The sequence below is a fragment of the Lacerta agilis genome, chromosome 3 (assembly GCF_009819535.1).
Source record: "Lacerta agilis isolate rLacAgi1 chromosome 3, rLacAgi1.pri, whole genome shotgun sequence".
NCBI lineage: Eukaryota > Metazoa > Chordata > Lepidosauria > Squamata > Lacertidae > Lacerta > Lacerta agilis.
In genome coordinates, this window is record NC_046314.1 from 23,557,902 (window position 1) to 23,573,078 (window position 15,177).

Here is a 15,177-nt window from a genome sequence, read left to right on the forward strand (position 1 = left end):
GCCTTTCAAAGAGAGGACTCTTATCAAGCAATCAGTGTGTATGTGTATATATATATATATATATATATATATATATATATATATATATACACACACACACACACACACACACACACACACACACACACACACCACATTTTGATGGAGAAGGCTGGTGATAACTTATGGAAGATCAGTTGATATCTAGAAACTTAGCAGTTGCAGTATTAATAATTTGCTCACCAAATCTATGCCCTAGTGTACAGTTGAACCAGCTGATTTTGACGTTTTTAAAATAGCCCATCATATAATTTGCATGCTGATGTCCTGGTCCTCACTGCCAGATGAAGATCTTGAACTCATGCATCAGATTGGGACACAGGCAAGGCACAGGTTACAAAGTGCAGCATGTGGAGAAGAGATATAGATACTTGGCTAATCACAAACTAAAACATTGTTCCAACAAACAACATGTCCCCTGCACCTTCCTTTTGAGGCAAGCAAGCAGGTACTCCTTCAAGTAGCTTAGGCTTGCAAAGTTTGTTTGCGCTGGCACTAATGTTTGCACTGGCACTAACACCTCTGTTTCCATGGAGGTGGGAATTGGTGCCGATTCGGCATCCAATTTACCAGAGGAGGTGGTGTCTGGTATAAATCACAACAAAAGTAACCTGCTGAGAATATTGCATGTAATATCTAATTTTATCTCCACACCGGGGTGAACAATATAGTAAAATACAGTGACACTCAACAACTCTGTCACATGAATACATATGAAGATTTATGATAAATGTACAAAAAGGAACCCAATACGTATGGATCCCATAAAATGAAATGAAATAAGAAGTCCAAAAGGTGCTGTAAGCAGAACAAGGTTTTCCAGAATAAAATCAACTTGTTTCGCCTTTCGGCTTCTTCAGCAGCTTGAGACCACCAAAAGATTGTAACAAGGAATACCATAAGTATATCAAAGGTTGCAAAACCCCTTCATAATGTGGTGAGGCATACTCTTTCTGTTGTGCCTTTCTATTTTTTCAGCATAACAGAATCTGAATAATATACATAAGTGAAATGCTATAATCTTATTGCATTGGAAATAACAGTCTTCAAATAATAAACATATAATATTTACAAAATGCTTATACATACCAAATTCAGCTTTCTAATCTTATACTACAATAGTATCCAAGTAACTGTGTAATGTGCTAGTATTGCAAGCTGTGGTTTATATAAAAAGTCATAGTATTAGTTCCAGGTGTATACAATTAGCCAACAGTTACATCATTCTTAAAGCGATGACACCAAGAAATGAAACCCCAATTTTGCAAGGCTATTAATAATACCAGTCATTTTTTAATTATAAGAAGCAGCTAAGATCCAAATCCGTATTGTTGTGATTTATGCTTGAGCTGTACGTAACCTAGGTTTATTGTTGGAGGGTGTGTCTGGTGTCACAGAGGCAGAACACTCTTTTGCCAATCTGCTTAGTCCCTCCCCTGGATCAAACTCTCAATTCCTTAGACTACTTGGCCTCTTCCTCCCCAACTCCCTAAGCTCTTCCCATTCCTCATCAGGATCCAACCATCCCCCTCCATGATATCTCCAACAGGGATTGTGACTGCTCACTTTCTTTAGAATTTCAGGCAACCTGGCAAGTTTATTAGAGTAATCGCCAGTTTTAATTGCCATTTACTTATTCATGTGAGACACGCAAGATTTCAGAAGGGCAAAATCTGCTCCAGCTTCCCTTTTCTCAGTTTCCTCCTCCCTTGTATATAATTGCTGTCACCAACTGCTCATTTGTATTTGAATAAATAGACCAAACAAGCAATCCTAAGATGCCTGAAGCTACAACTTTCTTTGCCTTCTTAATTTTTTATTGCAACATGACACACAATGGCATATCTTACTCCTAGTGAAGTCATTGTTCCCATTTTCAGCTGCAACCCTGCCAGCCTACATATTATGTTTGTGAAATGCCTATTTCTTCTTCATTTTTATGCTCAGCAGTTTGCCTTCCCTATATTTATTGTAATACTTATAATCTCCAAAATAAATTTTACATAAAATCGAGGCTCATATTTTTGTTCAGTCTTTACAATATCTCTATGCTCTTTTCAGCATTTTTTTAAAAAAAGGATAAATAGCAATTCATATGCAGAGGATGTCACTGAATGGGGTATTAACATAATGTATTGTTTTGTTTAATCTTGGAGATATGCAGTGCAATCTTCTACATGTGTACTCTGAAGTAGGCCTCATTGAGCTTAATGGGACTTACTTCTGGATTAGCAAGTTTAAGATTGCAGATATCCTAAAATCTCTTCATGGAACGCCACTTTCATATTTATTATTTATATAATGGATTTATACACCTTTCTTCTTGAACACATTATAAAGGAGCCTTAAAAACTCCTCATAAAGCAAAACTTCCTGGTTCTTCATACCTGCAGAGTTTTCCCCTTGAAATGTATGCATTTCAAGCAGGGCTACTACTTTGAAAAATAATGTGGTTATTGTTTTTCAGTTATAAATATGCATTGTTATTAATAGCTGGACAAGGAGTGAAGCTTGGATCAAAAGTTTACTTGCACCAGTGAAAATGAATTTGTGCTTGTGCAACCATGTGACCCTTACAGTTTCCACCGATTCCCCCATCCATCCCATGCCCCGTACCATTCTAGAGGTCCCCTACTTCTCAGGAGTGGCTTTTAAGTGTGTAGGGAACGCCCTACTCTATGAGTAAAATGTTAAATGGAGTTCTCTGGACCTGACTCATAATCTTTTGGTGAGAAATATATATTTACTCCATGGTTTTATATAATATTAACTTCGTAATGTACACTTAGTTTACCTGCTGTATATTCCTTATGATCTGATAAACATGTTGATGCTCTTAAGACCGTAGGATAGCATGATATAGCAGTTGCTTTAAAACAGATAATTCTTCACAAACAAGGCTATGTTAGCAATATCAGACTTGCCTATATAGCTATCCCATGAATATATGGCAATGTCCTGACCTTGAACAAGAGCAGTTCATCGATCCATCTTGCTACTTTAACTGGAAGCAGATCTACCAAGTTTTGGTCAAGTCTTTCCCAGTCCTAATATTTGAGGTGCCTAATGATAGATCTTGGAGATTAAACCTAGGATCTTCTGCATGCAGAGTATGTCCTCTGTCGCTGAACGATGGCTATGACATATGTACGTATTCTCAAATCCTTGTGGGTATTTTTGCACATTGCTCAGTTTCCGACAGTTGTGCTGCTATGCACATACATCAAATTATGTACTTTATTAAACATTGTTCAGCTTCTACGTGCAATGACTTTCAGCAGCTAGTTTTAGCGACACCAGAAAGAGCAAGGGTGCTCTATAGATTGCATGGGTTGAGGGTTTATGCATTAGAGACCATAGAGCATTGGTGTGCCCAGGACAAAGAGATTGTGCTTTCTTCTTCCAGTGTAGAAGTGATGGGCAGCAGGATTATGTAATATATAACTTCTGGTAGACTGAGTTGAAATTCATTTTCAGATATTTTATTCTGCAGGTCATACATATGGGGTGGGTGAATGAGAGGCTCCAGGGCGCAGATTCCCCTCAGCTCTATAAATTCAAGTTCCTGGCATTGAAGGGTTCGTCATTCTACATATTCAGCACGCCACCGGTAAGCAACCTTTTCACATGCGATTGTTATTGAAATTCTTTTTGTTGAAACAGAAAATGACCCTTCCTATTGAATAATGAAGCACGGTGGAATTTACAAAAGGAAGTTCACAACAACTCTTTCAGACACTGTTAATCTTTCTCTCCCATGCATAAAACATCGAGATCACTGGGAGCAGGACTTATTCAGGGCTTTAATAATGTCACCAGGTCTTTCTTTGCTTTTTGGGCTTAAGTTGAGGCCCAGGTGGCCTGATGCAGGTACCTAAAGCATCACTAGCTAACTAATACATTATAATTGTAGCAGGGTTTGTGGTAGATGTGATAGCAGGAGATTTTAGGAGCAGGAGTACAGTTGCATGGTGACTTCTGAATGAGCAGTAGCACTTTTTGACCTTTTCCTCTATAATCCACATCTCTGGAGAAAAAAGTCCCAAGCCTTGGTGCTCATTCAAAACCTGTCTAGAACCCATCCTGAAAGCAGAGTCTCTTAGACAAAATTTTCTTTCGCCACCATATTTAGAATGCAATCTTGCATTTTTAGTTACAGCCATTTTTGACAACCGGAAGGCCACAGGTTCCCTCCTTCATGCTTTTAGACTTAGACACACACACACACACACACACACACAAAGATAATGCATGGAGATTTAGTGGTGTGGGATCCGGCACAAGATACTGATTTCTTTACCTAACGTAAAGGATAGGGAATTATCTGGTTACAACAATATAATATGATGCTGAAGGAAAAAAATGACACGTGGAACTTCCACCCACTACTTTTTTAAAAAAATCCTGGTAACAAGATTGTCTTACAAACAGTGCCAAATCCTGTACAGTACTTGAAAAACTCAGTTTTTTTAGTTAAGGAAAATAAGGGAATTATGCAAAGCAATGATTTTTAAGAACATGCCTATTTTGCACATATTTATGTAACCTGCATGTTTATTCTTAATCTAATAGTTGATATTTTGAAACTTGGAATTTGAAAGTCAGTGTGTTGTGGTGTCAGAAGGTCGAATTTTCACACAATCTGCCAATCTTGTGTTATTAAGTGCAAGATGTTGACTGTCAAAACGTGTTGGCAGTTCCTTTGGCTCCTTATAAACAGGTGTGCCGATCACAAAAAAGCAACATTGTTATTATCACTAATTAGCATTGCTAATTTGAAGTTGTTGTTAATCACTTCCTAAATGTGAATAGCCTGTGAAAACTAAAAATGAGTATGGTAGAATAAGTTTATTTGAGTGGTACAAACTACCATATTGCAATTACATGCTTTGGGTTGTATCCAAAGTTTGTGATACTCAGAGTAGACCTACTGAAATTAATCAACATGGCTACCTTAGAACCATTAATTTCAATTGGTCTACTTTGAGTAAAACATAGTGGGCTACAACCCTTTATTAATACTGCATTGGGGTCTAAAATACATTTGTTAAACTTTTGATTTCTTAATACAATGTAAAGTTCAAATTTTAAAAACCTGACTGCTTTTGTTTGATATATTTTACCCCACCATATCACTAAACATTCCACCCCAAAAAACTCCATAAATTTCAAAATTTCAAAATAAAATCTAAAAAGAGGAACAATAGTTAAGAGCAAAGGGTAACATAGCAATCAGTTCACAACAATACTTGTTGTTGTTCAGTCGTTCAGTCGTGTCCGACTCTTCATGAACCCATGGACCAGAGCACGCCAGGCACGCCTATCCTTCACTGCCTCTCGTAGTTTGGCCAAACTCATGTTAGTAGCTTCGAGAACACTGTCCAACCATCTCACAGCGACAAATAAAACAACACAACATCCTGAATGAAAAGGGCTCAACAAATACAACTGTTTTCACCTGGTGCCTAAAATTAGTACAGCTGAATGACAAGTATACAGACTTGGGAAGGTCTATTTAAAGCCAGTGGATCACTTCAGTGAAGACCCAAATGTTAGTCACCATCTCTAAGCTCAGTTATACATCCAACTACCCATTATGCTCTGCATTTCATGCTTCTAGATTCAGGTAGGTAGCCGTGTTGGTCTGATGCAGCCAAAATATACAAAAAATTTAAAAAATTATCCAGTTGCACTTTAGAGACCAACTAGGTTTGTTCTCGGTATGAGCTTTCGTGTGCTTGCACACTTCTTCAGATACACTGAATCAGAAGTCACCAGACCCTTATATATAGTGGAAGGGTGGGGTGTGGTTTTTTTCAGGAGGGTAGTAGGAGATGGGTGATTGACTCAATGGGTATAGTAAGCCTGTTGATGACTGTTAGCGACTGCAATTAGTCCTACAGGAAAAAGCAAGGGATAGTATGCAGATGATTAGCATATGTAATGAGATAGGAATTCAATATCTCTATTAAGACCAGGTCTCTCCATAGTTTTCAGTTTAGTGATAAGTTGTAATTCAGCAACTTCTCTTTCAAGTCTGTTTCCTTCCGTTTCAGTGTATCTGAAGAAGTGTGCATGCACACGAAAGCTCATACCAAGAACAAACTTAGTTGATCTCTAAGGTGCTACTGGAATGAATTTTTTCTTTTATTTTGTTTTAAGTCTGTTTCTGAAATTCTTTTGTAATAAGACAGCTGCTTTGAGATCCTGTATTGAATGTCACGGGACACTGAAATGTTCACCTATTGGCTTCTGTCTTGTGATTCCTGATGTCAGATTTATGTCCATTTATCCTTTGGTGTAGGGTTTGGCCTGTTTGTCCAATATAGAGAGCTGAAGGGCACTGCTGGCATTTGATGGCGTACACAATGTTAGAAGATAAGCAATTAAATAGGCCTGAGATGGTATGTTTGATGTTGTTGGGTCCAGTGATGGTGTTGTCCGGGTGTATGTGGCAGCAAAGGTGGCATCTGGGTTTATTGCAGGCTCTGGTACCAGTGTCCATGTTAAGTCTGCTGTATTATTGTGGGTGAGGAGTTGCATTTCATGTTATTAGGCAACACTACCATCTTCATTTTCTTTTCTGTGAAGAGCCTCCAAATATGTGTCTGTCTAAACTTTGTGGTTGGGCAGCAAAGGACAGTGGTCACCCATCTCCACTTAAGAGCTTCCGAGGACATTTGAGCAACTATTATTATAGAGATGGAATGCATTTGTTTATTCATGGGCTTTGAGAGTTGATCCTTCACCACGCTGTTCCAGGAACAGAATATTAGCAAGTGGGTAGTAGTTACTTAACACTTCTAAGTTAAATGTCTTATTGGATGTTCTGCTATGCTGGACTCAGGGACCTGCTTATGGGCTTCCCAGAGGCATCTGGTTGGCCATTGTGACAACAGGCTATTTGACTAGATGGGCCTCTGGTCTTGATCCAGTAGGTTGGAGGCAGTAACGCTTCTAAATACCAGGTGCTGGAAAGTGCAGGAGCAGAGATTATGCTCCTTTCCTTGTTGGGTTCTTCTCGTCAGCATCTGGTCGGTTACTGTGAGATCAGGATGCTGAACAAGACAGACCATTTGTCTCATCCAGGAGACTGTTCTTATGTCCCTACTTTTTAATGTTTTCATGTAATAGTTTGGTAAAGAGAGAGAGAAGCACCCTAAGCGTTTTGAAACTTTCAAGTCCTTTCTTACCCTTGCCTAGTGAGAGGTGGAGCAAACAGAAGCCTGGCTTCACTTCTCAGCATGTGTTATCGGAGGGCAATGTTCCACAGCTAGTAAGTCAAGACTTTTAAAGGAGAACATTGAATAGAGAATTCTTAGGAGAAACTGGGTAATTCAAGTCATACCCTTTGATTGCCAAGCATCTATGGGTGGGTGAGACAAGAGCTACCAGTGAACAGTTATACTCACTGACAACAAAAGGTAAAATATAGTAAGCCACGTGCCTCCCTTTCATTGCATATAACTGACAGAGTTCAAACAGCGATGGAAGAAATTTGACCTCTTGAACACAATTACACACTATGTGGGTTTGCAGCCTCATAGTCATTTCTCTTCATCAATGCATACAGACACACAGATCAATGTAGAGGACAAAAACAGGATTGTGACCCAATCCTAACAGCTGGCAGAACTAACAAAACAGGTACTGTAGGAATTTTCCAAAAAACTTTGGAAGGCCAACTTTGCTTTTGCATTGTTATATTACATGCACATATTCCGATGAACATGTCCAGAATTGTATCGGAGCAGCTTGATTTAAAACCAGACAGTTTTAACAACTGTTTTCAGTCAAGATGAAAGGCTTACTTAAACCATCGATTTCATGAAGTTTCCAAACATTGGCATTCCAAGCATGCATACAACACTGTGAAAACTATTAAGACAGCTTGGTTTGTGACTAAATAGAAAGTTTATTGTGAGTTTCCACAATGCACATCCCTTTTTTGAACAATCATGTGTTCAACCTCAGTTCTTCTAATACAGCCTCCTTAGATTAATACACTCAAAGCTTCAACCTTACAAAATAATATTTCTAATTTTATTAGAAGGAGACGAAGTTGTTTATGCACTGCTGCCCTATTTGCCATAATAATGAATTGCCGAGCCATAAACAAATTTGTCATTTTGATTAGAATACTTGCATTAAGATACATTTTAAAGGTTTTGTTTTACACATAATTCTTTTTTGCTATAAAAACCACGAGCACCTCAGCAGGAGGTTTGCTTTTAAATAAGGTTTTGTTGCACTGTTCATTTTGATTCAAAACCTAGTTACTTGGCATTCCCTAAGATGATGGGGGTGCTTTTGGTAATGCAAAACCTTGTGCATTGCTTAGTTCAGGTCAGTAATATTAAGCCTCTGATCCAGAGATTTATGTATGTTTATGATGACTATCTAAGGGTCCATCCCCACACACGGACACCACTGATGTGCTAGACAGAGGAAAGTGGGGGGGTGACATTTTGGGGGCATAGGCCCAAACTCCACTTTGGACACATGGACACACCCCCAAAATCCCCTGAAAATGAAGCAGACAGCTGTATGACTGAAAAACTACCATGAATGTCAGGTCTAAACTGTGAGCCACATTTTGTTCAGCCCCCATTTTGTAGGCTGGGAAAATGGAAGATAGCTATATGGCACATCCCCCCCCCCCTTGACAAAGGAGAGACAAAAACACTTCAAAAAGTACAGTACCGACCACTGTCTTTTGCCAGATGGAAAATGTGGGGTTTTATTTACTTGTTTACATATTTATAATCCACACTTTCATAAAAATGTGTCAGTACAACATATAAGAATGAAATCAGCATAAAGCATCTGTAAAAACATCAATAAAACAACATTAAATGCTGATTGGTTAAAATAGAGAAAATTCGTATTGCCTGTCTAAACAATGTAGTTTTCAAAATTAAATGAATTTACTCAAAATGATGGGCCAATCAGTCAGAGAAGGCCTCTATTTCAGTAGAGAGAAATTAGCAACCAGCATCCTCATATCAAGCTCCCAACCACCCGAAATAGGAGGGATCTTGCAGAATCCTCATAGATAGGTGTGTCTGCACCTAATGCTATATTGTGGAATCTGTTGGGAATCTGGTGTGAGATACCCACACAGCAGAAGTTGTCCCCAGTTCCAGCCACTACACAGAGGCAGCTTAAGGTCCAAAATAGTTTACTGCTCCAGAAGATAAGGCTTCAGTAATACAGTTCCACATGTTGGTATACAGTGTACATACAGCTTATATGTGAAAATATATCTGTTGCTTCAGCAATTCAAGACATAACACAGACTCCAACTCATGGGCTGATGAATAAGCTGACATGCCATAATCACTTATATAGATGGCACTGACCTTGCATCTATTGGCTTATTTTATACACTGTGTGATTTGTGCCCATGCAGAAAATTCACCCCTTCTTCCATGTCCAGTTTCTTCCATTGCTGGAAGGGGGCCTCTCCTTCCAGTCTTGTTCCAGGAGCATTTCTCCTTGTTTAGACTCTTGGAGCTGATACTCTTCCCCCCCCCCACCTCTGCACTCTGCTGAAGTTATTTGAGTTTGCTTCCTCTTCCTGTGCTTCCCTCCCCTTGACCTTTGGCCACCTTGCATTCCCATCAGGGTTACCAGCACACTGTTCCCTCAAATCCATCTTCTGCTCCCTCATTTCAGTGCAGAGGAAAGCTCTTCACTCCTATGCCTTTCCATGCATAGAATTGTGTTCTGCTGTGTATTTATATATATTCTTGAAAAATTCACTTAACATCAGCATAGAAAATCTGGCAACTACATGTCAAAGGAGCCCTTCTTGCGAAGATCAGCACATTCATCAATGCTGAATTATAGGGACAAAGCAGTGTATCAGCACTGTCAATCTTGATGGGTTAAACCAGGGTGTTTTTTTTAAGCTAATCTGTTATTCAAGAACTGTAGGAAGACTTCAGCAAAAACATTCACTAGAAAGGAAAGACTTAATCCCTTGATCACAATGGTACCTTTTTAGCAAAACTGACATATCAGAAAGCTTTAATCTATTTCTTTGGGTTGTATAGGCTTTGTTGGGTTTGTTTTGTTTGTTTTTATCTACAAAATCTATACTATGAGCAAGATTGCTGAATTTGCTCTTTTATTGTTGGAAATATTTGTTTGGAATATGATCAACTGGCTGGGTGTTTTGTTTCTTTCCATTTTTCTAATGGGAACAATGATTACTTTAAAACGCAGAGCCTCTAGAGAGCAGAGTACTCCTCCAAGCATCAAATCCATACACAGAGATATCTGCAACCCATTAGGCACCATTCAAGTACATAAGTTTGTACATCTTTAATTTCTCAATATTCTTTTGCTAAAAGAAGAGTGCAAGCAATGAAGCTGTCTCAAGAAAACTAGCACTGTAATCTTCCCAAAGTGTCTCATTTTCAGTGTGGAAATTAATTCTTCTTTCTGCAAGTATTATTTAGCATTTAGATCTAACTATTACTTTTATTTTAAAATAGTTATATCATTTTAGTGGAAATGTTATTAATTTCACTCAGCCTCACTCAGCTGCATAATTGTACCCCTTCAGTCAAACTTCTTGAATGCCTATGTTGTAGGATTCTGATATATGTGGTTTTAGGAGTACAAAATCTGTCAAGATTAGAGATACCACAATTTTTGCTACCTTTGGGGAAAGTAGTTTAATATATGACAGGCTTCATAAACGGCACCCAACAGGCCCCTGTAGGAGTTAAACAACTTTTCAAAAATTGGACAGGTGTAGGCTTTGGCAATTATTTTGTAACTGCAGTTGCTCAAGCGGCTAATTAGGGACTGAAAATTATGTTTTTGTCTTGTTGCTGGCAAAGTCTTTTGAACTATTGTCCTCAAGACTCTATCGTGTTAAATAAAACAGCAAATAAATGTGACCACAAAAGATTCTCAATAAGCTATTACTAGGCATTTCCCACTTCTAATTCATTTTAATTGTGTTCAATTAAAATATTTCAAATCAGATGGTAATTAAAGAATTCTGGGAGAGGGGCAAGTCTGTATACCAATTTTCCGTGTTCCAGAATATTAATGATGGGTGTGTCTTGGAGGAAAACACATTTCCTTATACAACCCTTACTCTATTCTACCAGAGGATGGGCTCCAGAAGGGAATGGAGACATTCAGAAACACTGGGAAACTCTGGTATGCTAAGGCAATATAGGTTTGGATGATCTGGAAGGGTTGGTCCTAGAAGGGTACTTCCCATGCACAATTAAGCTGAGGTCAATTGTATTTCTTTTAACACAAAGGAGTCAGGTTCAGTGACTGTCTGCTCCTTGCATTTTTACAGTGGATATAGGACTTCGCATACAATGTCCTTTCCTCTTCGAGCTCTAAGAAGCCAATCAATAGGTGTATGGTGAGGCTTGATTAGACTGGAAAAAGTTCAAGATAAGTTGCTTACACTCTCAGGAGTTCCTACACTGAGGAATAACAAGTGGATCTGCTTCCTCCCCCATGACAATGGAGAAGTTTGGCAGGAAATGGTCTTCATTTGCCCTATGCACTGAGTTCTGTACTAGGCTTTCCTTTACCAGGCAAACAAGGCACCTAGACTCAAGTTCAGTGAGCAGACACCTATAGCACTGTGAAGAAACTTGGTTCTCCAAAGTACCCAAGGTTATTAAACAGTGTCTCATTTGGACAATATGAATAGTAGTAGTTTCTCTGATGAACCCTAAGCACTTGTGTTCTAGGTTCAAAACAACAAACCTTTCTTAGTCATTTTCTAATACACATTGTCCATGCAAGCAGACTCTTTTTAAATAAGCAAAATTCTATCCTACTCTTGTGTAAACAGCTGAATGGGCCTTCTCTGCAGTGGCTCCCCTTCTGTGGAATGCTCTCCCCAGGGAGGTTCGCCAGGTGCCTTCATTATACACCTTTAGGCGCCAGGCAAAAGTGTTCCTCTTTAACCAGGCCTTTGGTTGATTTGATTGACATCCTATGCCCTTTTAAAATGTGTTTTGCGTTGTTGTTGGTTTTCTTTTGATTATGTACTTTGTGGTTTTATATTCTGATTTTATCTTGTGAACGGCCTACAAGTATAGAGTGGTATATGAATTCAATAAATAATAATAATAAGTGATTATTGTTGCTGAGATTCCGAAACAAGTGTGCACAGCCTGCACTACTAGATTAAGCCAGGACCACTTTCTCCATTCACTGTCCATTAACACACACACTGCGTTATTAATTTGGAGAAATAATAACATATGACCTTTGTGAAATCAGGGCAGCATTAACAAAGTGTTAGCTTAAAAAAAAAAACAGGAGAAATAAAGAAGCATTTTTATTTTATTTTTTGTAAAAGGAGAAAAAGATACATTACTATTTGAAAAGAGCCATTTTAAATTACTGTACTTAGGTTTCTTCAGTTCTGATTTACAAATGTAAATAGAAGCATTTAGATTAGGGCCACCCATTTCTTCTAAGCGCTTATAGACATTTTGGTAACACTGAAATGTAGTTTTAAGGTCAGCAATTACAATTTTTACAGGTCAGCATTCTTCATTCCACATTTGATGTGAGTTTTCCCAGTTCATTCCTATCTACTCTTTCTCATTAAAGATTTACAGATTTTTCTTTTATTTGAGGTACTGTAATCCAGTAAATAACTTGTTGATGATTTATTGTACTGAAAAAATCTAATATGACAGAATAGTTGAAAGTTGATGAATGTTCACAATACAACTGAGCTTAATAGGAATTCAGCAATGTTGAAAATGACAGTTTATCTTTTTAGGTGTATACAGTATCAGTAATACATTGTGACAACATTGTACAGTGAATTCTGGGGTAATTATTATCATGTTGCAATATTAGCCCTGATTCAGCAACAGCAACCTAATTGTCCATAGTTATAGTAAAAGGAGCCACATAATGTACCCATCATAACACTGAACGTACATTCTTCCACTTGTTAGTGGTCAAAAATTCTAAATACTTAGACATTCACTTCCAACAGAATGCTTGGAAAAACCATCACAAGTTTGCACTAAACGTGGCAGATACCTGTGCTTTGGCTATCACCTGCCTGTTTGTTTGTTTGTTTGTTTGTTTGTTTCCAATAGAGGGAACCAATACGTTCCTGCTACACTAAAGGTTTTCAATGCCAAAGTAAATCCAAAACTGCTGTAGGGCATACCATTATGGATTGGGGCAGTTGACCACTCATTGGAATGCAGCCAATCAAAATCCCTTCATAAAATCCTGGGTATGCCAAACTGTGTCCCATTATGCAGCCATATGCCTGGAAACTGGACAAGGGCCTATGGAAACTAGAGTGTGGTTTATCGCCATAAAATTATGGCTACACCTTCCTTTCAAGTCTGACCCCTCTTCTCAAATTTTTCATATGCTGTTGGAATCCCACTGTTCCAAATGGTTAGCTTGTACCAAGAATAAAATTTAAACCATTGGCCTATAATTTGATTTGCGACTTACGCTTCCACTGTTATAAGTATTTCAAACAATTAAGAGCAGATTTCTAGAGACTGAATTCCAAATTCTGAGTCGTGCAGCCAATAAATCTTGCTCTCTGTTGGAGTTAGGCATCTTATGATGCACCAATGTCCCGGGTACTATTTTATAGTTACAAATGGTTTTAGGAAGAAGTCTGCAAATACTGTCAATTTCCTCTTAGATAACATCTCATTGTATTGTGAGCATTTTGCTGCTTGAAAGCCCATAAAATGTCACTCATGTTCTAATGATAACCTTGCACACTGGGATACGCAGACAGTTTCAATATAGCTTTAAGTGTTATACTTTTGGGGTTGTTTTTTAACACTCAGAATATACTCTGTGACCTTTGTACCATCCCCAACAATCTCTGCTGCAAAAAGCATGGCAGGTTGCAAGAACATCAGAGAAATAAAAGGAATCCTAAACATAATAGAGGTTGGTGAGGAACCCTAAGCTTTTGTTGATGGGGACAGGGAGCAGGGGGTCATTCGTGACCAATTCAGCTCTGCCTCCAAGAGCTCAAAGCCAAAGCCATTTTACACAAAGCAAAGGAATGACAGGAAAGGAAAGAACAACGAAGCAAAAAGGAATGACAGAACCACTTCTTAATAGGAAGGCTGGCAATTCAGCCCACAATCCAGCTGATTGAAAGCAATTGGATTTAAGGAAGTTATTTTCCGTTCACCCAACTCGGGTTAAACATAGCCCTTCAGATTCATTGGATAGCAGATTATTCTCGATAAAAGCAGTGCAAAGGCAAATAACTGCGCCTGTTTCTTTTTCTTTCTTTTTCTTTTGTATTGTTAGGAATTTTGGAAGGAGGTTGCCAGGCCCCTCTAATGCATGAATCCAGCACGTGTTAAAAGCTAATCAAGCCTTCTAAATCTGGGAAATAGCCAAGCTAGCTTCCTGGTGAGCCAACGGGGGGCTTAAGGGGCTCTGTGCAAGATAGCAAAATGAGTGGGGACCCCTCCCTCAACAGGCAAAGCCAGAGCTTGGAGTTGGAGTTTTGTAGCGATGTGACCTAAAAGTAAAGCAGGAGAGAATGTCAAAGCAATATTATAGAGCTATGTTTTATTTTTGTTTGAATCCGAGGTGGCTGCTATGGGAGAAACAAGACCCTTTTGGGATGTTAATGCTGTGAATCATAGGATCAAGTTGTATAAATAAACCATACATCATAAAGACACCACAGTATCTACTGTGCCTCATTTCAAAAGGAAACACACTTGGAACCCCTAGAATCTCGCACTGCTCAGTGTTCGGGGTGACAGATAAGTGAACTGTCTGTCAGAGCCAACAGTGATGACTGTATCAGTAATAAAGATCAAATCTTGAGTGAAGGGGGTTGGAAGGGGTTAATTCCCTCTTCATTAGTATTCTATTCTATTCTATTCTATTCTATTCTATTCTATTCTATTTAAAATATGGATTACCTACTTCATTGTACAAATAATCCCAGAGAGGAGAGGGCTAAGCAAAATATTTTTAAAGAACACATAATAATGGTATAAATATAATTATAACAGCAAATGTGGGACTTCTAAATAGCTATTACAATATGTTTTAACTCCATGGCCTCAGCAGTGACTTAAATGGTGTTAGGATAAAAAATTTAAAAAAATCCTTAAG

The 15,177-nt window shown here is 38.4% G+C and overlaps 1 protein-coding gene across 3 annotated transcripts in view; it reads left to right on the plus strand.

Annotated features, from left to right (window-relative positions):
• Nucleotides 1-15,177, plus strand: part of SNTG2 (syntrophin gamma 2) — a 200,811-nt gene that overhangs the window by 167,318 nt on the left and 18,316 nt on the right. For all 3 annotated transcript variants that reach the window (XM_033143019.1, XM_033143020.1, XM_033143021.1), the window contains one exon: nucleotides 3,533-3,649. In XM_033143019.1, the coding sequence (XP_032998910.1) occupies nucleotides 3,533-3,649 (117 nt within the window). The remainder of the gene's footprint in view (nucleotides 1-3,532; nucleotides 3,650-15,177) is intronic.